General features: G+C 40.8%; 1 protein-coding gene across 8 annotated transcripts in view; it reads left to right on the top strand.

Moving 5' to 3' along the window:
• LOC150103168 (zinc finger homeobox protein 3-like) overlaps nucleotides 1-21,137 on the top strand; it is a 127,048-nt gene extending 105,911 nt beyond the window's left edge. For all 8 annotated transcript variants that reach the window (XM_090397491.1, XM_090397492.1, XM_090397490.1 and 5 more), the window contains exons 2-3: nucleotides 1,513-4,949; nucleotides 13,153-21,137. In XM_090397491.1, the coding sequence (XP_090253617.1) occupies nucleotides 1,562-4,949; nucleotides 13,153-19,901 (10,137 nt within the window). In that variant the 5' untranslated portion in view covers nucleotides 1,513-1,561 and the 3' untranslated portion in view covers nucleotides 19,902-21,137. The remainder of the gene's footprint in view (nucleotides 1-1,512; nucleotides 4,950-13,152) is intronic.
• The last annotated feature ends 5,548 nt before the right edge of the window (nucleotides 21,138-26,685 follow it).

Genomic DNA, 26,685 nt, shown 5'->3' on the forward strand with positions numbered 1-26,685 from the left:
GGCAACAAGTTCTGGCAATTAGAGAAATTGCTGCCTGCTTTATTGATTTTTTTTTTAATTTTTTTTTTTTGGAGAAAAGGAGATTGTTACAACTTGCGATCACTGTCTAAACTAATCGTAACTTCCAGTTTGCGTAATGTCACAGTGCAAATTTCCATTCATATAAAAAACAGGAGAGATCAATAAGGTGAATTTTCGTCCTTTCTCCTTATCGACAAACAGTGAGAATGGCCAGTGTTATAGGATTCCCCCTTTCTTTGCTTCTTCCTCTTCCATCGCTCTCTAGAAGAGTCTCTCTCCGAATTTCATGCATGGAATGCAAGCCTAATTGTCTTGGCTAATAGGGATGAAAGGGAAAATGGAGTTTGCTAGGTATGGGCTGTCGTTATCCATCAATGTGACAACGTCTCCCGTTGCGCTTAGCAGCGGATGACAGTGGTATAAATAACTTAATGTCACCTGCTGAGTGTGGCGTTTTTGTTAATAGGGTTAGTCTACCCTATTTTGCGTGCACGAAACTCTAAATATTTTTGTAAATTACGTTGGGAAAAAACTACAGCATCTGAAATTGGCTTTCCGAAATCCCTAAAAAGTCGTTATTTGGAACCTCCTCTGAGAGACACTCGCGTACAAACCAGAAATGAGTGGCCAGTTTGATGATATAAATTCTGCAGTCTTTTATTGTTTGTAATCTAATTATATGGATCTATATCTCCCCTTTTCCCTCCCCTCAATGGAAATTGTAATGGATTATATGTAGGGTTGAAAAATCGTTGGTAATCACTGTGCCAGGAGCTACGCAACACAGATATCTATCACCCTTTGAGAGCATTTTGTTCGTGGTCATCATGTAAATCATTTAATCTTATGACCGTACTACCATTACGAACGTCCATGCCACCCCTCTCTTCTCCCCCCCTCCCCTTCTCCCCTCAAGTAATATCTTAACCTGCCTCACAAGACTTATTAAACTGACGTGTCTTAAACGAATAATTTGTTCGTTTGAAACTAGAATTTTTTTTTTTTTTGAGTTAATCGATTTCAGGTGTTTGTATGTCAAGTTGCACACTGTTTAATTATTCATGGATTTGAGTAGTTGAAAGCTCAGCTACTTCGACTAAGTAATATGGTTTTTGCATAATTTTTCAATAAAGAAGGTTCATTAATCTTCATCTCAATGTTTATATCTGAAGATCTTTTGCGCCTTCGCTATTGAACGACACACTTTGACCAGATGTTCTGCCTATATTCGTATTTGCATACATAAGTCACAAAAGCCTCGGTTTTATTTTATCCCCCCCCCCCTCCCCTTACCACACACACACACACACACACCAAAAAAGCGTGGAGTTTAGTAAACTGGTTTGACTAGTACTGTCTTTTATTTTTCTTTTATTTTCGTTAAAGAAAATAAGTAATCTCGGGACAATTGGATATGCTAGACTGTCTTCATAATTTGCTTTGTTGTCTTTTGCGGAGTTTTCTTAAGTATCTCTCTTTCTTTCTTTTCAGAGGTGGATGGGAATCCTCGCGATGACATAACAGTCTCCCCATCGGCACCATGGACCCGGATGTTCCTGCCGTGGAGATGGACACTGGTCAGGGGAAGGGTGGCCATCAAACACCCTTGGACCACCATCCCCCGTCTCTAGTAGGGGGTCCTTCACTCCATCCTAACAGTTTTAGTGGCACTTCTCTGGCACCCCCTAGTGACTCCGGTGGTTTCCCCCGAGTGTCGCGTAAAAGCATGACCCCCGAAGAAACCCAGGAACCTATTGCGGAGCCCCAGAGGGTACCCGATCGTCCGCCAAGTTCCTCTTGTACCCAACGCCCAAAGTTCTCAAAATGCGATTCCTGTGGGCAAGAGTTGGATTCCAAGAATCAATATATCCGACACGTATGCGAAGAAAAGGTAGATGGGCTGAGGTCTCGACATCAAAATCGTCTCCGATTAGATAGAAACATGGACATTGTTGGGAACGACTTGTTGTCGGATAGTTCAGCGAGCGACGTAGAAAACTTTCTAGGCAAAATCGTCTACAATCCAGACGGATCGGCGTTCATAATCGAGGGCAACGGGGACTCGGAGATGAGCGACGAGGATGGCAGCCTGGATCTACCTCAACAAGAAGGCAGTATCGTGGACGCAAGGGGGACGACACCTCCGCAACTTAGGGTGTTCCCACAAATAGTTAATGCTCTTCATGTTTCTAGGAATCCCGCACTTTATAATGCCCTGTACGGGCAAGCATACAGTTTCCTACAAGAGAAGCAAAAAGTTCCTGAAGTTCCCATAATGCACAGCTATAGAGTTTTTAGTGTGCGTGGTAAACCCAGTGAAAACAGCAAGGACTGTAAAGATAGGTCCAAGAGGCCAAACTTGGAGAAGGCTAATTTTCCTATGATAGACTATTCTTTGGTACCTGTGAAACCTATACTGATGTGTTTTATGTGTAAGCTCTCTTTTGGATATGCCAAATCGTTTGTTGCTCATGCGATGGGGGAGCATAATATCACACTGAATGAGGAGGAGAGAGAGATCATGTCTCAAAAGAATTCATCCGCCATCATTCAGGGGATTGGCAAGGATAAAGAACCATTACTATCATTTCTTGAGCCAATTCCTAGTTCTGCGGCTCAAAGCAGTGGGGCTTCACATCATAATGTTTTTACTTCATCAGTACCGAGCTCATGTTCAAGTTCCTTCGCATCCTCGGACCCTGTGACTAGTTTATTAAATGCAGTGTCCAATGCTATGGCCAGTGGGTTCACATCATCAGCTATCACAACTTTGGTGTCCGCCAACTCAAGTCCCGTGTCAGCTATGCCCGAGATCAAATCGGTTTTGAGTGGTAGAACGGACACCACTACTACTACATCGGCGTTAGCCGTTTCAAGTTCCTTGCTCGTCAGCCCAGAGACTGACGAAGCCTTAGCACCAGAACTGGAGGACCTAGCAACTATCGAGAAGATGGCCAAGGCTGCAACCGCTGCAGCTGAAGCCAGCGACTCACCAAGGGTGTCTCCTTTATCGTCTGAAAAGGATGCAACGAACAAATCATCATCAACAACAACAGCGGGGGTCGTGAATGGACAGAGTGAAAATGCCACTCAGGAAGACCACGATATCAGATCGAGTTATTTTCCTTTTCTGTGCACTCCTACCACTGTGAACAATTTAGTTAGCCTCGAAAGACCCACAAGTGCTGGAAGTATAGAAAGTACTTCCCCCGGAGTTAGGACGTCTCCTAAAGTCCTTCCCTCCCCCTTGTTCACGACTGCGCAGTCTCCTACCCCGTCAACAAGCAGTCCCCTGTGTGTCTGTCCTCAGCATCCTGATGGCAAAACGAACGGTGTCGAATGCCCCAAGTGTGATTTGATCCTAGGTTCCTCTCGCTCTCTGGGCGGCCACATGACCATGATGCACTCCCGAAATTCCTGCAAAACCCTCAAGTGTCCGAAGTGCAATTGGCACTACAAGTACCAGGAAACGCTAGAGATCCACATGAAAGAAAAACATCCCGAAAACGAGATGAGCTGCATCTACTGCCTCACCAATCAACCCCATCCTAGATTGGCACGAGGAGAGACGTACACGTGCGGCTACAAGCCTTATCGCTGCGAGGTGTGCAACTATTCCACCACTACCAAGGGCAACCTTAGCATCCACATGCAGTCAGACAAGCACATTAACAACGTCCAGGAGCTCCAGAATGGAAACATCACCGCCGAACACGTACTCCAGCAACAGAGCATGCCGGCTCCGCCTATTGCATCACCATCCGCGCCCGATCCCATGAAGAAACCTATCAACACTACCACCAAACCAAAAGCCACCTGGCGCTGTGATGTGTGCAACTACGAGACCAACGTGGCCCGCAATTTGCGAATCCACATGACCAGCGAGAAGCACAACCACAACATGATGGTCCTACAACAGAACGTCAAGCACATGCAGCAGCTGTCGGCCTTCCAACAGGCACAAGCGCAGGCCCAGGCTCAAGCGCAGGCACAAGCTCAAGCAATGGACCCGTTGTTCCAGTTCCATCCGGGTCTACTGTTGCCATGCGACACCCAACTACAGCCAGAAGCTGCCCTAGCCGACATGGCCTACAACCATGCGCTGCTCATGATGGCCACTCAACAACAGCAACATCGGGCCATGGCCGCAGCTGCTGCTGCAGCGGCCGCTGCCAGCGGCAAGGGACCCATGGGAACTCCGTTGAATCTCAGTACGACTCCATCGATCGACGTCGACCATCCAGATCCGACTCTTCGGCCGGACGTTCCTTACGACGAGAACAGCAAGTTGTTCCAGTGCTGCGTTTGCCACGTCTACTCCGCCGACACCGTGGAGGCTCTCAATCAGCACGTGCAACAAGATCGCACCCGTCAGAGGGAGGATGAGGTGCTGATGGCCGTGGCCGGCACTTACATCTGCAAGCTGTGCACGTACAAGACCAACTTGAAAGCCAACTTCCAGTTGCACTGCAAAACGGACAAACATCTGCAACGCCTGCAGCACGTGAACCACGTGAAAGAAGGCGGTCCCAGCACCGAATGGAAGTTGAAGTACGTGAACGTCAGCAATCCAGTTCAGGTCCGCTGCAATGCGTGCGACTATTACACCAACAGCATCCACAAAGTCCAGCTGCACACAGCCAATCCGCGCCACGAGGCCAGTGCGAAGCTCTATCGACATCTGCAGCTCTCCGAAGCGTCCGTCAACGCCGACAGCAAATACTACCACTGCAAGCTGTGCAAGTTTTCCACCCGTGCCAAGTACAACCTCATCCAGCACGTGCACTCGATACGACACATGAGGAACGAGAATCTTCGACACATGCATGTCAGAAACGAAGGACGAGATCTGGAAGATGAATTGAGAAACTTGTTTTTGGTCAAGGAGTACAAAGGCAATGAAAAGATAATCTTCGATGCCGATGTGGGTAAGTTGAATGTGTTCTGTCGTGTGCGAACAACTCATTGGTAATCCATTAAGATATTCTTGGTATTATGTCGGCGCGAAGGACCGAAAAATAAAATAAAAAAATTCACGAATTTCCCTTTCAAAGCAGCACATTAGTACTGCAAAAATATTCGATCTTCTTAGTTATTATGAAAGTTGTAGCTACGAAGATGAATTTTTACTTTTTTTATATTTGGATAACTTATGGTTGAGATCTAACCAGAGTAGCAAATGAGCTGACCTTTTCTTTTAGGTAAACGCAGACTTCTTGGTGTGGAATCCTGAGCTTCGGTTTCGAAATATGCTTTTTGCGTTCTTTATTCCTGTATTTTTCTCTTTTACAATTTTCAAATATTATTTCCTACCTTCAGTTGTTATTCCTCTTTTTCTTGACTTCATTTCTATTCTCTATCTTGCGACTGTTCTACGTTGCATCTTTTGATATCTTTTTCTTTTCATCATTATTATCTCATCTTTTTTTAGTTATCTTCATTGTATCTCTTCATTTGATTTAAAAAAAAAAAAACGTTTTTCTACTCATCTTGCTGGTTTTGATTTTTCTCCCTCTCCATATTTCTCCCTGCTTCTCTTCCCGCGCCAGATAACTGCCTGTTACACTTTGTCCTCCAGCTATTCAATAGTCCCAAGTAAAAGAAGAATAACAATTGCTGTAAACCTTTAACTACGCGAAATTTATTACTAACGCTGTAAAGTTATTGAAATATTCAGCAATTAAAATGGAATAAGATTGAGTAATTGAGCTGCAGGAAAACACTATGGAATTTTTCTGGTTCTAAAAAGGCTTACATGTGAGAGAAATCTCTTGAGAATCAAATGTTATTTATGTCTTTATTGTCCTTTTGAACTCTGGTATGTTTTTCCTCCAGTTTTAACCTTCTGTTTCGTAATATTTTCAAAAACCTTTCTTTTACATTCCTGGGCTCTTTTATGATACAAATTTTTCAATGGAAGCCACGCAGCAGGGGGAATCTACCGGGACAAAAGAAGTAATGGTGAACTCCTTTTTATTGAGGCTTATATCGAAGTTTTGGGGGCTGCGAACAAGCAACGTCTTTACATCATTAAGGGTGTGGCAGCGCGGGAGTAATATGGCGGAGAGATTACCTTTTTGTACGCTCTAAGAAACAGTAGCTTGCCAAGCTAATGGTGTCTGAAAGCGTGCAGTATGAATTATAACCATACGCGCGCCGACTTGCATAGTTGAGCCTTTGTTTTAACCAGGAGAATCGCGGGAGTTCCTTCTGACAAAAGGGGCAGAGAATGAGGAAAGAAATGGGGGAATTAATTTGGATGGTGGTAATGAATGATAGCAGAATACCAACCTAATCCATTCTAAATTCTTTTATAACTTAGAATGGATTAGGAAACGAGACAGGAAATGAAGCAAAAATGCAATCCAGAAGTTTGAGTATATCGAGCTGATGAAACTGCAATTTTGTTTGACGAAATCATAGCTGATAACGGTGAAGTGGTCTAAACATTTCAAGTGTTCTCATGGGATGCCAAAGCATCTATTTGCAGATGACAGTAAATAAGAGTTGATAAGCCTAACACAGCGCAGATACTCTTTTTATATCAAGGAATTTTACTTAGACACGCCTAGTTGAGTCATTGATTCACTTTCGTCTTCATTCCAGTGTCATCTGTCGACTTCTATTTTCTTCTTCTTTTTTTTTTTAATCCAACATATGCCATCGTAATCCATGCTCGTTAATTCATTCTTGATATTTCACTCCCTCTCCTCTTTGCAAAAATGTATTTGTAGCCAATGATGTAATTTTTAAACCACGGAAGGAGGTTCTCATTGGGAGCACTGTTGTCAGCCCAAACAGTATTCTGGTGCGCGGCCTTGATTCGACATCTTGCGGCAACAGAATTCACCTCCTCTCCGCCAACGGGAACGCGGATAGTGTTCGGTGTTTTTAACTCGTTGTGGTCGGGTGTTCGCTTGAGTGCATTCTGTTTGAGACATCGTCCAGATATATGTTCAATGGAAGTTGATAATTATCCACATGTAATTGGACACACACACACATTTTTGGGGGGGGGGATTTTTGCAATAGAAAAGGACGTAGGTATTTCATACATTCTCCTCCAAGATATTAAAACAAGTCTTAAATTCCTAACAGCGCGTGGGAAAGAAACACTTTTGGAAGTTCGTAAAAGTGTCTAAATCAATACGGTGTTCTTGGAACTATTCAAATTTGCAAATCTCGACTGTCTCACAGACCCAAGGACCATTACGAGCGAAGGCCTATATTTTCGTGACTTTGGGCTATTTGTGGGAACATCAAACCACAGTAGGGACCGGAGGCATCCGCCACATGTTCCATTCTAACTCTTCCCATGCGTAGATTCGATCATTACACGCGATAATGAAAAATCGAGCCTGGCACTTTACTATTTTGACCGGAAACAATCGATAAACGTGTTTGGTGCTATTTCAACTCCATCGAATAGACAGGAAATTTGCAATTAAATCAAATCTCTTACGGGTGTTATTGGTAATCATTACCACAAAAATAGAACAGGATGCTACTGACAATTACATGCATTTTTTAAAGGGAAGCGTTGGTTTTGAAGTCTAATGTATTTTTTTTTTTTTTTCGCCAGGTGACATTTTTCACACTTAAATTTGGTAGATTTGAAGTCATTTTCGCTGTTTATTCAACCATTTCACATAATTTTTTCTTGATTTATTATGATCGCCTTTCCTTTTTCTGCATATTGTTTATAGGACACTTTTACCGATTAATTACGCACCTACAGTTCGAACTCTGGAGACTTGTTTTGGTTCTAATCAGTTTACACTTAAAAATAACTTTCTTCCTTCATTGATCACAGTTGTCTCAAATATTGAAAGGTCATTGACATTCTTAACATTGTGTTTTCTTTTTCTTTTTTCTACGTCATTTCTGTTCCTGTACTCTAGTCAGTAATTATCTCCATCAGATGTCTACAGTAGCCTAGCAAACTGTTTGTTTTTTTATATATAATTCGATGCAAACTTTTCCACAGTAAAAGCCTGTTTTCGTCTACTTCTTTTTCTCGCTTCTGATAATTACAATCGTTCTCTGCAATGCTAAATTAGGCCACCATTTTATAACCTCGTCTACCCTTTAATTATAATATCTAACTCGTTTTGTCCTATTTTTTAATATACATCCTTTTACGTCTATAATTATTTAATTAAACTTTTGGAGTAAGCGCTTTTTATTCTTTCATAATGTTTTTTTCTGGTTAAGGGTAATTAAAATTGTAGAGTCGTGTAATAATTAAAAAAAAAACTCCTTCCCCCCCCCCCTCTCATAGCACTGCTAATTTTAGGCTGTAGCGCCATCTTGTATCCACTTCTTTAAACACTGTTAATGATTTCGTTGTGCATGTAGCCCTATTGTTAGTCGCTAATGAAATTGAGCATAATGTGACAGTGTACGGAAACTTCAGTTGTAATAGAGCGAGATTGGTACGACCCAAATATCAAAGTAGGGGGTAAGGGAAGTATGCGAAAGATTTTTTTTTTTCCTTCATTTCTCTACCTGTCAGTAACAGACGGTTTTTGTACTGTGCACAAAGAAATAAGTCGACAACTGATCGAATGTTTTTACCTTAGTCAAGAGTGAAAGGGAAAAGGAGGGGGGGAGTGGAAGATGGAGGGAGTGAAAAGAAGAAGAAAAAAAAAAAAAGAAGCTTTCTTCTAGGAAATTTTCCGTGTCCACTTGGAAAAAGTACAAAGATGCTTTTCCTGGTAGTCCCCTCCTATCTGACAGCTTATTAGTTGCTATGGCGCGAATGGCAAGCCATGTTTATTAGTTGCACCAGGTAATCTACCTGTGAATACTGGACTACTCGACCCAGTATCGCCCTCGAAATTCAATGCCACACCCATTCTATCGCTACGGAGACAGTGTGAGTGTAGGGGGACACCTTTTTCTGAAGGAGAGATCAATACAATACCGAAGAAGAATTGGATGGATGGATGGAGAGACAGAGGAAAGAAATAGACAGACAGACAGATATGAGCTTCTCTGATATCACGTCAGATTGAACGCACAGAGACAACAGTTCGTTTCTTCAGTATAATGGGGTGGGTTGGGAAGGTTTTTTCGTGCTGCAAATTTAGCAACAAACAGGTGTCATCGATTACATAACATGGCTGTGCTGTCCCACTGTCTTGAAAGAAATAAATCCTAAGCGGCTATCCACAGACAATGAAGACGAATTACATCCCTTTTGCTGTAGCCGTAAATAAGCGTATTCTGCCTTTTATTAAGAGTACTGGTGGGGGAGAATATGCGTGGAACAGTTTTAATTGTAAATTGGATATGTCTGCAACGCAAAAGTTCAAGTTTTGGTTTTTTTGATTCGTTGTGGTCTTCATGTCATTTTTTATTTACACTCGGAATAAGTCGGAGTCGTGCTTTTATGTTCATTACATTGGTGTCGTTTCTTTTCTGCTTTAAACGCTTGTCATTTCTCTTGTGATCTCGTTTTCAGTTGGCCGACTGGATGTGGTCTCTGATTCCCAGCCCACTCACCGTTGATTCAAATCCCGTTACTAGTTATGAGTTTGTGAATGTGTGCTACGTGATTCTCATTGTCTGGTATGGGATCCCCATCCTTCCTTCTTATCTGAGACATGAATGGATACCATGTTTGGTCTTTGGTCTACAGAGCAGTGTTTCTGAATTCCCAAACCTTTAGTTCCACCTACGTTTTTAAATGTATCGTAGGTTTTTACAACTTTTTTACTGGGATCCTAATTTTTAAAAAAATCACTCTTTTAGTTTTATCTTAACGTGTATGTGCGTGTACATATATATATATATATATATATATATATATATATATATATATATATATATATATATATATATATATATATATATATATATATATATATTTTTTTTTTTTTTTTCCTTTTCAGTTTCTGGGGGTTGATTTATTCCATTCTTTCAAGTGCTTCTGTGTCTAATGTTGTATCAAGTCCTGTTTAGTGTCTTCCAATCTTGTTCATTTTGGATTCGATTCAGAAAACTGTGAAATGAATGCTGTTTTGAATTTTTCAAGTGATGGAGTTATTGCCGTACATCCTTTTTTTTTTTCTGAAGATGAAGTGCATAACTGCAATTTATCTGTTCAAAACAGAAACGTCACCAACTGCATTTAACGTACACTAAGGAAGTCCGTTTACCAAACTTGCACACCCTTTTCCACATTTGACATCTTCTTAGCCATTCGGAAAAACGACTTATCTTAGTTGAAAAGACCTAGGTTCTAATCGCGTCTGGGACTTAAACCTTTCCAAGGACTGAAGATGACTAAGTTAGTCCCATTCAAGATTGACAGAAATCTTTCGTTAGATTAACAGATATGATGCTTCTTGGCTCTTCTTCCTAAACAGGCATCCTGTGATTTACTGTTCTTTGCAAAATGGGGTGAGGGGGGGGGGGGGGTTCATACCCAAAAGCATGTCGGCTAGAAACGATATTCCTCTGAGAATCTTGTCATCTTTCATTAACGTCCTACTTCGTTTTCGTTTCGTATTTTTCGTTCTTTTCTTCCTCCAGCCGTGTGTTCCAAGTTCGAACTATTCCGTACGTATTCGTTCTGCTACGTATTATTACGAAATCTATAAAAAGAATGCCCTTTCTTCACATGTGATGATTGATAGAGCTTACCTAACATTGTTTGGTTCGCATAAAAGTGAGAAACAGCTGAACCGTGATCGGACGAGCAAGATAGATCTCTTTCAGTTACTCTCTCGCTTTTAGAATCGACCTCGGTTAACGCGAACCGATTGGTTTTTGGCATTTATATGCGGATAATCGAGCTGTGATTCAACTATTGTCACCGATGTCTATTTTCCATTCAGGCCTCTATCTCCACGTGATCGCTTTTGAAGCCGTGTAAACTTATCCGAGAAATAGTTATTCGAGCTCTCATACTACATGTTATTTACTACAACAGGGTGCACTTTTATGTCACATTCTTTTGCCCCTTTTAATTATGCGAAGAATCTTTAAAATCTTCATCACTGAAAAAGAAGTAGTCTAAGTAGGATTTTCGTAGGTTAGAAAAGACTTAAGTCGTCCAGGCCCATTTCTGCATTCTGTTCTTTTTTTTTTTTTTTTTTTTTTTAAGTCTTCGTTTCCTACTTTTCTCACTCATTGATGGATAGTTCTTTTTACCCCCCCCCCCTACTCTAACGTCTTGGCTACAGAAAATCGTTAAATATATTCTTATACTAGCAGTCTTCTCATCAGACTCATTCAAACAAATCTCTCTCTTTTTTTTTCTTTCCAAAAAGAAAATTCTCTTAAAGAATTTTCAGTATTTAAATCCCTTTGTGCTTTCCTGAGCACAAGGTAGATGTAGATTACGTCGTGCAGACGAGACTGTTATAAGACGCCATTGAGTTCAGGAAACTAAAATATAAGTATTACTTCTTCTTTTTATTATTATAAGACATAATTGTCACCGTTTTCTCTTGACTACAGTGGCGAAATATCGATCCATGGCCGCTTTCTATATGTCAACAGCATTCTCCGTAACCCTCCCTCCCTCCCACCCATCCCCCGTCTGTGTCCTCCCTGCTTCGTCACCTAACGCACTTTCGGAATTGACATCATTGATGTGTCGCAGTTCCTTAAATACATAGTAGATGGAGTTGTCCAGAGAAACCCAATTCCTCGAAACTTACTTATTCATAAATCCACTGTGAATAGGAAGTGGGGGGAGGGGGGGCTCGTTTTTTCTTTCTTTTTTTTTTTTTTTAGTTTATAAACCATCTTTGTCTGTTGTGACCATAATGGTCAACTTTCAGTGGGTGAATTTGCCACGCGAATCTATGGCTACTTTTTTTTTATTGATATTTTTCTCCTCCTTCCTGTTTTTTGTTATTCTTTCTGGTTCGTTCTGTTCTTCCCCGCCCTGCCTCTTATTCAAGTCGAGAATTGAAATTAGCTGCCGATCAGTTTTTCACTTTTTTCAAAAATGCTTTTCTTACATAACACCAAGATTAAGAATTTCTCTTTATCTGTTTGAATGGAAGGACATAAGATACTATAGAACGAAAGCATTCTTCACAGCTTATTCAGATGTATATACAAACTTTATTTTATTTTATTTTTTACCAATTCTTGCCTCCCTATTGCAATATGGGAAATATAATTTACGTTGTCATTAGTGTTTTAATGTTTCACCCCCCTATCTTAAATTAACCAAGTTAAATTAGTATTCCTACAATACCCTTCCTCTTTTCATATATTATTATATTGCACACGATGTCAGCAGGCTTCTCTATTCATCCCAAAGCAATATCTTTCTTTCCATTTTAAAAGGTGGCGTATTTTTCTGTCAGTTGAATATAAACAAACAAGAATTTACGACTTCATCTCTTATATGCTTGTGGTTGGATCCACTACGCATAACGTCGTTAGATGACTCAGAAAACAGGGTAATCTCCCCCCCACACACACACAAAAAATCGATCACCGCATAATGAAAAGCGAAAAACCAGAACTCCTATCGCTGTATATGCATAGGCAATTTGAAATTGATAACTCCCGACATTGGTCACTCCACTTGGAGTAAACCCGTTACATCCTGTTCTTTATGCTAATATAAATACACCTGTGTTGTAATTATATTCCCTCAATATTGTAGCTGTGGTGTTATTACCTGTACTTCTCCTCCCTTTCTTTTCTTCACGCGTATAATTTTCAGTTGTTCTGCATCTTCTTGCTTGGCGAATGTAATTTATGGGTTGCCTGTAGTCATCTTATTCCGTGCTAGGAACTGTAGATATAATTGCTCCTACCCCAACCCATTCTACGGAAAGTCTATTGATTACTGCCTGTGTACTGAATTAATGTTGAAATGATAGCAGAAGCCTGGTTTTCTGACGCTTGAAAACCCACTAGTTGTCATTCGCCTTTTGAAGGCGACCTGACCACGTTCATTGTTTACAACGAGAGAGTATATCAATTAAGTAGATGTGATTTTTATGAAAGCTGTTATTTGAATAGTGCATTTTTGAAACTGCTTATATTTCTGTTTTAAATCAATGCTATTAATGGCTTTTTTTTTCCAGAACTGAAAATAATAAAATATTGGGGGGGAAAAGTTGTAAATTGTTTTTTTTTTTATTTTATTTCCAGATACTCCGATGCCGGACATCAGCGAGCCAGAAACAATCAGAATGGAAGAAAAATCCGAACCTTTACCCAAAGCAGAAGAACAAAATTCTTCGGCATCTATGTTAAAGCAGGCGTTGCTTGATTCTCACGCGGCAAAACAGTCCCCTTCACCAGAGAGTGGAACAGGCTCGACCGGAGGAGATGGTGGTGGTAGTTCGAATATGGGAGAACAAGTTCACAATTGCCCCTACTGTAATTACACCAGCAACAGCGAAGTTCGTATTCAAATGCATGTTGTATCCCAGCATCCCCAACAACCAAAAAAGACGCCGTGTCCTCTATGTCAAGAGCCTTTTAAGGAATGGGCCAAACTGGAAAACCATCTGATGGAAGAGCACAATGTAACCAAGGAAGGAGTGCAACGTCTTTTGTTGATGGTGGATCAAGGATGGATGAAGTCATCTCCGACGCCGGCAAAACGTCCCAACCGACATCGGGAATCTTCCCCAGCAGCGGATAATACTGCAGGAGAAGTGGAGTCAGCGAAAACGGAGCACGAGGCAGAAGAGAAAAATTCATCCGAAGGCAAAGACAGGTTAATAGATGACGGAGGTGTCGAAGATTTTCCGTGCGCAATGTGTTCTAAGGTATTTTTGCAAGTGGAGGATCTCTTTGGTCATCAGAACGAAATGGGTCATGTGGAGATGACACAGACGCCTGCTGGACCAGGTTATCTGTGCTGGAAAAAGAATTGCAATCAGTATTTCAAGACTGTTTTGACTCTTCAGATTCATTTCAAAGAGATCCACGCTAAGAAAACTCCGTTGGCTGTGTCCGATCGCCACGTATACAAGTTCCGCTGTAATCAATGCAGTTTGGCGTTTAAAACCATCGAGAAATTACAGCTTCATTCCCAATATCACGTGATCCGAGCAGCCACGAAGTGCGTTCTTTGCGGCAGAAGTTTTCGTTCAGTGATTGCCTTGCAGAAGCACGTGGAGACCTCGCATGCTGATATGACGAAAGAGGAGATGGAACATTACAAAGCCAGCTTAGCCAACAATCCTCTGTTAACTAGTGCCGGCGGAGGAGTGTTAGATCCGCAGACAACAGAGCTACTGAAGAAAGAGAGTATTCGGGAAGACGGGGATGTGTCGGAAGAGGTTGGAGAAAGTGCTGTTGAGAAACCAGAGGAAAGTGCTCAAGGAAACGCAGAAGGTGATACCCAAGAGAACGATGCTGTAGGGGGTGGAGGAGGAGGTGGTGGAGAAGGATTAAGGGAACATGAGCTGTTGGAGGATTATATAAACAGTCAGGCGATAGCGGAGGATAGTTACAATGACCCCAGCCGTAAGTATAAATGTCATCGATGTAAGGTGGCCTTCACCAGGCAGAGCTATCTTACCAGTCACAACAAAACACTTCTTCATAGGAAAGGAGAAAAGTTAAGTTATCCTATGGAGAAATACTTAGATCCTAACCGACCTTTTAAGTGTGATATTTGTATGGAATCATTCACGCAGAAGAATATCTTGTTAGTTCATTATAATTCTGTTTCTCATCTGCACAAACTGAAGCAAAGTATGAAGGAAAAAGAAAACAATTCCTCGTCTACTGTTGCTGTAGTTACTAGCACTGCCACCCCGGTGTCACATACTACCAGCGTGACCAGTGGTACAACCAATAATTCCATCACGAGTACCGTTACTACCACCGCCTCTGCAGCTGCGGTCAGTCCCACTGGGAGTGATTCCGATAAGAAGCCTTTCAAATGCAATATTTGCAAGGTAGCCTACAGTCAAGGTTCCACATTGGACATTCACATACGTTCGGTTTTGCACCAAACCAGGGCGTCTAAACTCCACGAACTGGCAATGACCGGCCAAGTGGATCTTAGTGCCCCGTTAATAGAGCGTCCGGAACCACCACCAGCTCAGAATCAAGAACCGCCGCCGCCACCACCTATTGTGACTTCTGATAGTTCCTCAAAACAGCTGCTGCCTCAGGTGTCAGGCCCGGCCACAAGTGTTCCTTCAGTCCACACTCCAAAGATCCCAGATCTGTCTCAAGTTCCTCCGAGCAACTCGGTATCACCCGGGGTTGCTACTATCACCAGTGCCTCTCCTCAGCTTCACTTGCCGCCTGACGCCGCATCCTTGCAGCATTCGTTGGGCCTGGCGCCCCATGTTCCTCAATCCCCCGTCCTCATGCCATCTCAGGTTTCGTCTCAAGCTGTCTTTAGTTGTCAGCGTTGCAATGCCATCTTCATGTCACATGAGGCTTTGCTACAACATCAACAGTTCTGCTGCTTCTTTTCACAGCCACCATTACCATCCGCTCTGCTAAGCAGGGTGACACCGGTTACTACATCTACTACTACATCACAGCCAGCGCCACCTATACCAGGACTACCCCAACCACTGGGGCGCCAGATATCCCACCAGAAGGAAGAGATGCAACAACAGCAACCTCCACCGCCACCACCACCTCCGCAACAAAAGAATAATAGTTCGTTTCCTCAGATTCCTACGTCAGAAGCGACAACTCCTCAGCCACCCCAACTTAGCCCCCAAATTAATCAACAGATGATGCGTCCTAAATGCCCTTTTCCCAGGGTGAAACCTCTGATGTACAAACATTTGTTGGAAAGTTTTGGGTTCGACGTTGTCATGCAATTCAACGAGTTCAACCAGAGATACAAGAAAGATACGGACAAGAAAGACAATATAGAAACAAACAATAGCAACAGTAAAGAAACCGGACTGTTACCGTTATGCCCTAAGCCAGAAGAATATAAGACGAACGATTCTAAAGAAGATGGCGAAGAACTAAAATCCAAACCCGACCTCCCAGAAATCAACCGATCAGTTTGTCCTCTGTGTTTGAAGGAATTCTCGAGTATTTGGGTTCTAAAAGCCCACCGAGAAGAGATCCATAAAGAAATTGTACCCTTTAAATATTTAGACAAATACGCTGAAGCCTTCCGCGTCGATTATGAGAGGAGAAACGCTGATCAAAGTCAACCTGCTAGTCAGGAGGAAGTAGCAACTTCAGATGCACCACCTTCTTCAATTGTATCCACAACATCAGAACAGAGCATGTGTCCAACACCATCATCATCGCTTGCATCTCTACCTCTTCCATCTTCTGTCACACCTCCAGTTACTTCTCTCTCATCTCAGATGTCAGATGTTACTTCAGTTACCGCTAGCCAGATGGCAGCACAGCTTCAGTTCAATCAGTTGCTCATGAGCATGGGACTTGGTATGGGTTTAAATTTACCAATGGGTATGAATATGCCTTTTGCTGCAATGAATCTCCATCCTCCACTGATTCCAGTGATGTTACCACCTCCACTCGATCCACTTATGGCCTCGGCATTTGGTCATCCAATGATGTCAGGGGCCATGGATCCGAATCTGTTTGCAGCTCAACAAAAACTTCTGCAGCAACAACAACAACAGCAAATCGCTCAAGCCCAGCAGCAAAAGAGAGCCCGTACGAGGATAAACGACGAGCAGTTAAAAATCCTTAGGACATACTTCGATATTAACAACTCCCCTACGGAAGAGCAACTCATTGAGATGTCAGAGAAGTCTGGACTTCCTTTAAAAGTGATCAAACATTGGTTCCGCAACACACTTTTCAAGGAAAGACAAAGAAACAAAGATTCTCCTTATAATTTCAACAACCCACCTTCTACATTTCTTAACTTAGAAGAATATGAGAAGACTGGAGAGGCAAAAGTTGTAGCCCTCGATCACAGCGATTCCATGTCTCGTGGTGATGCGGACTCTCCCAATCAAAGCGAAGATGGAAGATGCAGTATTGCCGATGACACGGACACTTCGCAAGACGCAAAATCTCGGAATGATAATGAAAACAATCCCTTATCTTCCGATGACCTTCGACCTATAGAAACAAAACCAGAAGTGCTTCCTCCTACTTCTGCTATAACTACAATGGCGGACTTGCATTTCAACGATTCCCCATGTGATCCAATTACTGCAATAACCAATTTAAAAAGTGAAAATCCCGAACCTTTCATGTCTCTAAGAGATTTGCCCGTTTCTCCTCAGCCATCTTTAGGTCTCACTGCTTCCGGCCTTCAGAATCCTCTGATACCTACTTCTACATCGCCACCTACTTCTGAATCTCCGCAGTCCTTTGGTCACATCAGTGGCATCGCTACCACTCCTACCACTAGCTGTAATAGTTCCAGTTCAGGAAAAAGAGCAAACCGGACCCGATTCACCGATTATCAAATTAAAGTACTCCAAGAATTCTTTGAAACAAATGCTTATCCTAAAGATGACGACCTAGAGTACCTTTCCAAATTGCTTAATCTTAGTCCCAGGGTGATCGTGGTGTGGTTTCAGAATGCTAGGCAGAAAGCAAGAAAGGTATATGAAAACCAACCACCTGTTAACCCTGAAGATGACAGTGCTGGTCGATTTCAGCGAACGCCAGGCCTGAACTATCAGTGTAAGAAATGTCTTCAAGTCTTTCAAAGATATTATGAGCTTATCAAGCACCAAAAAAGTTCCTGTTTTAAAGATGAAAACCCTTTAGCAGTTCAAATGAAGACATCTGGTATGATGGACGAAAAATCAGAAGGGAGTTTATCAGGCTCTGGTCAGAACATAACAAGACCACCGGAAAAATTTGTACAAAATGGAACATATCGTTGTGACAAGTGTAGTCTTGCGTTTCCGAGGTTTGACCTGTGGAGAGAGCATCAGATTGTGCACATAATGAATCCTAATCTTTTCCCAAACTACTCTCCTAATTCATCTTTTGGTATTCTCCAATACGAAGCTCAACAGCCACCCACTCCTCCTTTGAAAAGAAAACTATCCGAAGATGAGGAATCCAAAGACAGTCCGGATCAGCCTCGTGACAAAAGACTACGAACTACCATCCTTCCGGAGCAATTAGACTACCTTTATCAAAAATATCAAGTAGAAAGCAATCCAAGTAGAAAGATGTTGGAAAACATTGCCAGAGAAGTTGGCCTGAAAAAAAGGGTTGTGCAGGTATGGTTTCAAAACACGCGTGCTAGAGAACGCAAAGGTCAGTTTCGTGCTCATCAGCAAGTCATTCACAAAAGGTGTCCCTTTTGTCGAGCACTTTTTAAAGCAAGGTCGGCTCTAGAATCCCATCTGGCCACCAGGCATGCCGATCAATATACTAGAGGTGACATTAACATCGATGCTCTCCCAGATGGAGATGGCGACTCTAATCCCGAAACTCCTGTATCCAACGCATCAGAAGATATCAAACCCGCACTCACTAGTTTTCCTTCCTCAACATCTAGTTGCTCTCCTACCAGCTTGGCTTTTTCAACTACTCAAGCCGATTCGGTTCAGAATACGATGAAGAAGTACTACGAAGACTCTTTGAAGAAATATTTAGACGAACTGAGCAGTACAGCCAATTCTGCAAACATTACCAAAGATGTTAGCTCTCCTGCTGATTTAACTGTTAAAAACCAAACCCCAGCTTCGGAAAAACCACAAGGGACAAGTGAGACGGGAGACTGTCCTTTAGATCTGAGCAAGCCAGTCAAACTAAGCAGTGCAGATGCTGAGAGGCCAGAACCCTTGTTGTCTAGTTTGAGTGAAAGAGCTATGGACGAACTGTCATCCAAATATTCATTTGCAGACGATGCTCGTTCTGAAACCCATTCAGAATCAACTGACAACATGGATTGTGAAGATGCATCTCACGAAAGTAATCCAACATCTCCTAACTCCAGTACTACGAGTCATCGACACTCTTTGTGTTCTGGCAAGCGGTTTAGAACCCAGATGACCACCGTTCAAATAAAAGCCATGAAGTCCATCTTTTCCGAATACAAAACTCCATCGATGGCTGAATGCGAGATGCTGGGTCGAGAAATTGGCCTTCCCAAACGAGTAGTTCAAGTGTGGTTTCAGAACGCTCGAGCTAAAGAGAAGAAGTCGAAGCTGGCGTTTGCTAAAACGTTCGGTCATGAACTAGAAGGATCGAAACCACCCGAAGAATGTACTCTGTGTAATTTGAGGTACAACGCGAAGTTTTCCAACACCAGTTTGCAAGATCATCTGTTTTCTAAAAGGCACATAGAGAATCTAAAAGCTCATATCGAGAGTATGAAAAAATTGACAGATGGTCAAGATTTAGACCGGGCAGAGCTTACATCTTCGGTATCTCCAGGAACTTCGGTAAATCACGGTCAACAGTCCCAACAACAACAACAAGACATGGACTGTTCTTCAGTTACAGCCGCAGCAGCCATGGTATCCACCAGTCAACCGAGTTTAATGCAACAATTGCAAATGATGGGACTGCAACAGATGGCTGGATTGCCTCTTCCAATGAATCTTCCCGGATTTGGTCAAGGAGGAGGAGGAAGTAGTGGAGGGATGTTAGGAACACTAACGGGGCCATCCGGTGTGTCAACATCCAAAGAGGAAAAAAGTGTTAAGGACTCCAAACTTGGTAGTGACAGTGGCGATTCCAGTTCCTCTGATCAGCCCCAAGGGACATCAAAAAGAAAAGACGAGAAGAAAGAACCACCAGATGCGTTAAGTGCTGCGGTAGTGTCGTCTTCGTCGCAACAACCCGCTGCTACCCAAGGACTAAATCCTATGGCTGACTTCCCTCTACCTACCAGCGAAGCTGCAAGCCTCTTTCCTTATATGTATGCTGGGTTTCCAGGTTATTATGCTGGCGTACCAGGAGCTTTCTTCCATCCCAGCATATATCCAGGTAGGCACAAGCTCTGACCCCCAACTGGTGGATAACGAGGACTTTTTAGGATATTTTACCCATCTATGAACTGTGGCATTTGCCCCTATGTGTACATGTAATTTATCTCCCAGTAATTTATTAGACTGTTTTCTCTCATGCAGGGTCTATTAAGAAAAAAAACATTGCTTTTTTCTTATCTTTTATTCTTGGCACCGAAGTTCCTTAAAAAATGAGAAAAAAAAAAAAGAAGAATCATCAGTGCAGTGGGTAGCCCCGGTCAAAATAACTATTACCTGTTGCCTTTTTAACTATTTGCTTCATTAGGCTTAGGAAAAACACTGCTCTGTCGCTATCACTGTTTTTCAATTCCTAAGTTATAACGAACTGTTCACAGTTTGTTAAACTTAGGGATTATTTTTTTCAGGGAACACAATGCTCTCCGCACACAATATATATATATATACACACACACATGATCTATGCAAAATGGCCGCATTGTTTTAGATGCCTGATATTATTGTTTTTTTTTTTTTTTTTTTTTTACTTGTATAATTTCACGCATGCTCAGTATTACTTTTTGTTTTAATTGTTGTGTGCCTTAGCTTTTTTCAGTTGGCATAATTCGTGTCTGCAGTCTAAAAAAAAAAAAAAGTTTTGATTCAATTAAATTATTAGTAGTTGTGATTTGAATGAACTTTTTTTTTTTCTTAATTTATTTTTTTTTTAATGGCCTTTTTCTCGTTTGCGTCAGTTTTTGAAGTGTTGGCAAGCACGAATTAGGCCAATATGTTTGTATTATTAGTTGATTATAATTGCCTGCTTTCTTGTGATGAGCGGGGCTAGTTATTGCACACATCAAGTCATTATTTTTTTATACTTTGTAGCATTTTTCCGAGTATATGTTATTTTCTAGAAAAGAAAAAAAAAAAGTATCACTGTACGGCCAGAGTGCCTTATGTTTGTAGTTAAAAGTGATATCGAAAAAATACCGTGGATAAAAAAAAAAAGACTGTAAAAACACAGCATTTGCATGCCTTGTTACGAAGCATGATATTTTTTTTTCCTTGCAAAAAATGCACTATTGATCAGTGATGTTGGCTGTTTTTTGTATGGTTGAGATATTGTCTTATTATAGAAAGATTTAACTTTCTTAAGATGGCTTGAACCATACTTTTGTTTGTATATATTTAAAGCAAAGATTTTTTGCACTGAGCCTTGTAACCGTTGCTCTAATCAAGTATTGTAAAAAAATAAATTTGCCATCATTAGAATCTTTTAGTTTTGTTTCTTTATTGTTTTTTGGTATATTTTTAGATTTTTTTTTCCCTCCTCCTCCCGATCATACATATTATTTTTCTTTTATTGAAATTCATTTGCACGTGTAGTAGATGTTGATATTTGTAGGTGGCGTATGTATCGGCCACTGATTTTTTTTTCAAAAAAAAAAAACACACAATTACACGTTGGTAAGGGGGGGAAGAAATTTACATGCTGAAATTGTAGACATAACAGGAACAGAAGATGCACAGACGGCAGTGAAATAAGTTTATATGCTTGTATTTTAATATGTACAGTTTCAGCTCCTTTTTTGGTGAAAGGTAAGTACGTATTTTTGATCTTTATTTGGCTAACTTGTTTGGAAGATGCAGATAATGTAACATGAAGATGCAATAGATAAAGGCATATGATTGATACCACTGCAGAATTTTCTCTAAATGGTATTTATGCAGAGGAAATGGTGCATAGAAAAAGGCATAGTATAGTATATAGCACGCATGACTATTATTGAATATTTTTGTTTTGAATTTTGAAATCAAATATTTATTTTATAGAAGAGTAGTTTATTGCCAAGTTGTTAATATTGTGTAATATTGCATTCTTTATTGTTGAATAGTTGAAGTTGCATACTTGTTGAAATGTCATGAGTTACATGCGTTACCATGGTTGAAGGTTTAGATTCTATAGAAAGCAAAAACTGATATTTCAAATATGTAATCTTTAAATTTATAAGTAATTTTTTGTTTTTTCGGTATTGAGTTGAATAATTGCTCTATGAATCAAATTACCATAAAAGGCAATGCGTGCTTCTGGGGTGTAAGAATGATAGCTTCTAGAGAGCTGCACATATGGCATCACGTGTGTGAAGTTCTCGAACTGAAATGGAAAATTTAATTCCCCCCCCCCGTCGTTGCCCCTAATTACTCCCCTGGTATTACCATTTGATTTGTGAAAGTAGGATGATGATGATGTTTTTTGTGTATCGTTATCAAAACTGCAATTTCCGTTATTTGATATAAATTTCGTCAGCGTATCTGGCCTAGTAGCTATTGTCTGCCTACAACACAATGAACAGGAGATAGAAGATCATAACAGCGTGAAAGTTACAGAGGAAATGATTCACTATGTTAAACATCGTGTAATGACTATATACTAGTGTGTGTGTTTGATCATTTTGCCTCATTCTCGGAAACAATTGGCCATCTGGTGTGAGGCACAATAACTATTCTCCCACTTACTTCTGCACCTGCTTCGACTTAATGTTTCCTAAGCCTCGTTTTTATTTCTCTTTTTGCTTGCTACCGTTGCTTACACTAATGTTGTCAGCACTGTTGGTGTACCTGCTGACGGCTTCCGTACATTTGAGGCTCGAAGAGGCCATTTTCCTAATTAGAGTTGTCCAGAGCAGCCGCCCGGGTGTATTTGTCAGGTGTTGTGTTTCCCACTCCCGGTAGCTTCACCCAGACCGTGGTGGTTGATGATGCCCCCATGGAGGCTTTTATATGTCGTCCGGCACCTTCTACGTTTTATCGGCCAGCTGGCTGCAAAGAGGGTGGTGTGAGAAAGTAAAATGGGGATGTGTCCACGTTACACAGCTGACGGTTTGCGGTTTTGGAACTCCACTGTGGGTTCAAAACGATCTACAATGGGAATGGGGTGCAGATAATACTTGGAATAGAAAAAGAACTTGCTTTATTCTGTTCGAAAAAAGCCTGTGAGAGAAAAAAGTCAAAGGAATTCTTCATTTCTTAGTATTTAACTTTTGTCTGATATTTTGTTTCTTTTTCTCATTGTGTGCGTGCGTGCTACAAAGGATGAGACACGATTTGTCTCGTCCTTTTAAATTTTGTCACGATCATTTCCTTTTATATGTCAAGGTATTTGTATTTTTTGTCTTCTATTTTTTTTCAATGTTTATTTCGACTTTTTTTCTTTCTGTTTCTCTTTTGTATATTTTTTATCTTCTCTTTCAACACTCCTGTTTGACGCAAAATTCAGATTCCTACATCCCACAAAATGACGCAAGCTTGTCATCTGATTGGTGCATCAAAACCACTTCGAAATAGATTAATAATCCACCCAATAAATTGGTGCAGTCGATCTCGGATCGCGTTCATAACAATCGCTCATCAGTGACGTATGTAGAGAATTGTCCTACGATTAAACCTTCTGATTTTCTGAAGAGGGAAGTTTAACTTTCTTTGCATTTTATTTTATGTCTATCAATATGCTATCAACTGGTAACCTCCTCATTTGCTTAAATTGACTTGCAGAATGTGTTTATTGGCACCTTTATTAGAACTCCTATAGCTGAACGAATTTTTACGTTTTGTGGAAGCCATTTTGACTTCAATAGAACAGACTGACTTAATGCGTGTCTGTCTGTTTTCACTAACTTTTTTTTTTTTTTGACTTTCTATTTATCTTATTTCTTCTTTGTCTCTTTATTTTTCCTTCATTGAAATTATCTTTTTTTTTTTTTTTTTTTTATGTTGGTCATCTTTACATGTCGTGTTTCAGGGATTTGTAACTACATTTTCTCACACGTTCCATCTCTTCCAGTCACGGGGGATAAATTCAAGAAAAGACAGATGGAATAATTCTTTCAATGCACTTTACCAGATGCGATCACTGTATCGGTATTAGCGATACAGCAGTAGGGGGTGGGTGGAAATAGGAATGTATCGCGAAGTTGAAGAACGGGGAAGGGGAATGAACAGAATGAGAGAATATGGCCAGTAATCTAAAGAACCTTTCACTATCAAACAGTACCGTTATTAGCTGCTTCTCTGCCATCCCCGGGCACTGGTGAATGACATTAAATATTTAACGTGTTTCCCGAAAACAGGAACAGAGAGAAGATTAGCTTTTAATGCAGTTGGTGCGGTTATAGCTAAGAAGTGGAGGCTGATTATGCGCACGAGAGGCAAACCCGGTCCCCGGAGCATTCTTAAAAGCTGCCCGAGGCTCTTCACGCTCATCCTTGTTTTCTGTGCGTATCAGTCTATCCCAGGTGTAAGTAGACAGCTAGATTAAGACTAGCTACCTAAACAGCCTGAAAGGCTCCACACTTTTTTTTTTTTTTTTAAACCAATATTACTTGTCTCCATCGCGCAGTCGCACAGTACGTTGGGGGGTGGGGACTTTTTAATTCCACTGGGACAAGTAAAGGCTACAAGCAGTATTTTAAGTGCATGTCAGCGATCCTTTAAAAGTAAGATGATATGTGTTATGAAGCTTAAACCATATTAAGGATAAGGCAGTCGAATTTTTTTACCTGCACTCTATCTTAATATTGTCTGCACGGCTAAGTGTTGATTTCTTGGCAAGTCGTCGGGTTGATCTCGCCGGGATTTCGAACGTAGCTTAATAAACGAAAATATCTGCAGATCGTGCTTTATTTATGGTGGAGGAGGGAATGCACATATCGTAATGTGGAAACCTGACCTGTAGGATGGGAGTTTGTACGCTTGCGTCCTCGAAAGGTTTTGAATTCTAACTTACCTTTTAAGTTCTTTTTTGACACCTCTCTACTCTCATCTTTCTTTATTTCATTCTGTGTCGATTTTCACACGTGTTTCTATGGTGAATTTTCTTTGTAATCCTTTCACTTTCGCTGCGTTGTGTTTTCTGATCCGCACCATTTCTTTCCTACTCGATTTGACCTCTCTTATAATAGAAATTATTCTTTTAAACGTTGTCCAAAATCGTTAATATAAACACTGCATTATACTGTTAACTTTCCTTCTTTTCCCCGTAAAGATTCCTATTTATGTATCCTTAAAAATACTTGGAGCTTAAGTGTCCTTATCTGCATTGTATTAGATAAATGTTTAAAACGAAAAATGCAAATTTAAGTCATTCAGGTAACTCCCGAGATGATGATTTTTTTTTTTTTGTACCAAATAATTTAAAATTTCGCTTAATTTTTTTTTTTTTTTTTTTTTTCAAATCGTTTAGATTTAGCCGATATTTGCGTAAAAGTCAATGCTATTTGCATTATGCAAGCAACAGACAAAATTATCTTGATTGGGGAAGTGGGGGAAGAGTGAGATGAAGGGAAAAAAAGCACTCTGTGACCCACAGCTGATCATTAGCAAGCAGACATGTCCAAAAAGATTGCAAGTTTTGATTATTCTTGAAGCATTCACATCAACAAGGGCCATTATCGACGTCATTAGCGCTTTCATGGTGGACTTGGAAAAATCCATCAGGAGCACGTCTTAAAAGGAAGGAAAAATTTTTGCTCGAGTGGTTTGGGATTTGATGGCATGTAGATGAAGGGAAAACGGAAGGAGAGAGAGGGAGTGAAAGTTCGCTGCGTTCATACGTACGCACGTGTAGAGGTTATAGGCAAACATTGGGGGTAGTTAAAATTTCATAAAAAAAAAAAACCTCCCCGGCGCTATTCAGAATATTGCTGACGTGTTAACTATTTCTCGAAAACTTGCAGGCATTAACGATGTGGGAAGGACCTTCCATGGTCTTGTGTAAGGGTGGGGGAATATCAACCGCACATCCCTTAATTCCGCTTTTTCAACAGAACCACATTCGCTTACCTTAATCTCCCATTCCGATATTTTCTTCGATGTACGTTTATCTTTTATTCATCCATCTATCCAGCAATATTAATAGGTAGATTAAATCGCTGTAAATATGATTCAAAAATTGTACTTTTAGAGCTCAATCCATACTGAAGTTTGAGGCACTGAACGTGCAAAAAAAATATTTGAGCTAAACGAAGCCATCAAAAATAAGGACGTTTAGTAGCAGTGTATAAAGTACGCGGTGCCAAGTTAGCATCAGTTCATAACTAAGGTAGAATGATGGGAATAAATAACCCTATGTTCATAGATAAAGATGGAGATAAATGACACAACCAACATGAAAAGATTTTTAAACTCGACATTCAAAGTAGTGTTCCTTAGAAACCAGGAAATGGTAATCAGAAAGCATTACAAGAAAAAGCAGCTGGCTATGAAAATAGTCCAAGAAAGAGAGAAGGAATAGATGACGAAATTCTTGCCATTAGATACTAGACACAGTGATAATCATGAAAGTTATCTATAGCAGTGAATTACACACTCGCGTAGCGCCTATGAATAGGTTGGACCAGGATGCTCACATTCTTCAAACGTAGTTTTAAGTTTGCCGTGCAAGAATCAGTTCATCATTCTTGAACCAACGAAAATCTTCTTTGGAAAGAAAGAAAGAGAGAAAAAAAAAACCGGAAAGGATAATGAAGCTAGCGATGATCATGAAAAGAACGACTTTAGATCTCGCTATCATTTTCGTACCTCTGATGCGTATTTCATCTCCACCATTATCACCCTAGACGAACGGACACTGTTATTATTTGTAGGCTAGCCTCTACCCCATCGTTTAGTGTTCGCGAGTTCGGCATACGAGTTGTGGAATTCTTTAGAAAACCCATAATCACCTGAATGAAGTTGTAAACACACACACTGCTAAGCCCTGAGAAAAACATAAGATTGGAATAAGAGCTTGCCTTCGCTATCCCTATAGTGAAGGAGGGTGTGT

This window comes from Typopeltis vanoorti, chromosome 9, assembly GCF_054136105.1.
Source record: "Typopeltis vanoorti isolate ZY-2024b chromosome 9, IOZ_Tvanoo_1.0, whole genome shotgun sequence".
In the NCBI taxonomy this organism is placed as follows: domain Eukaryota; kingdom Metazoa; phylum Arthropoda; class Arachnida; order Uropygi; family Thelyphonidae; genus Typopeltis; species Typopeltis vanoorti.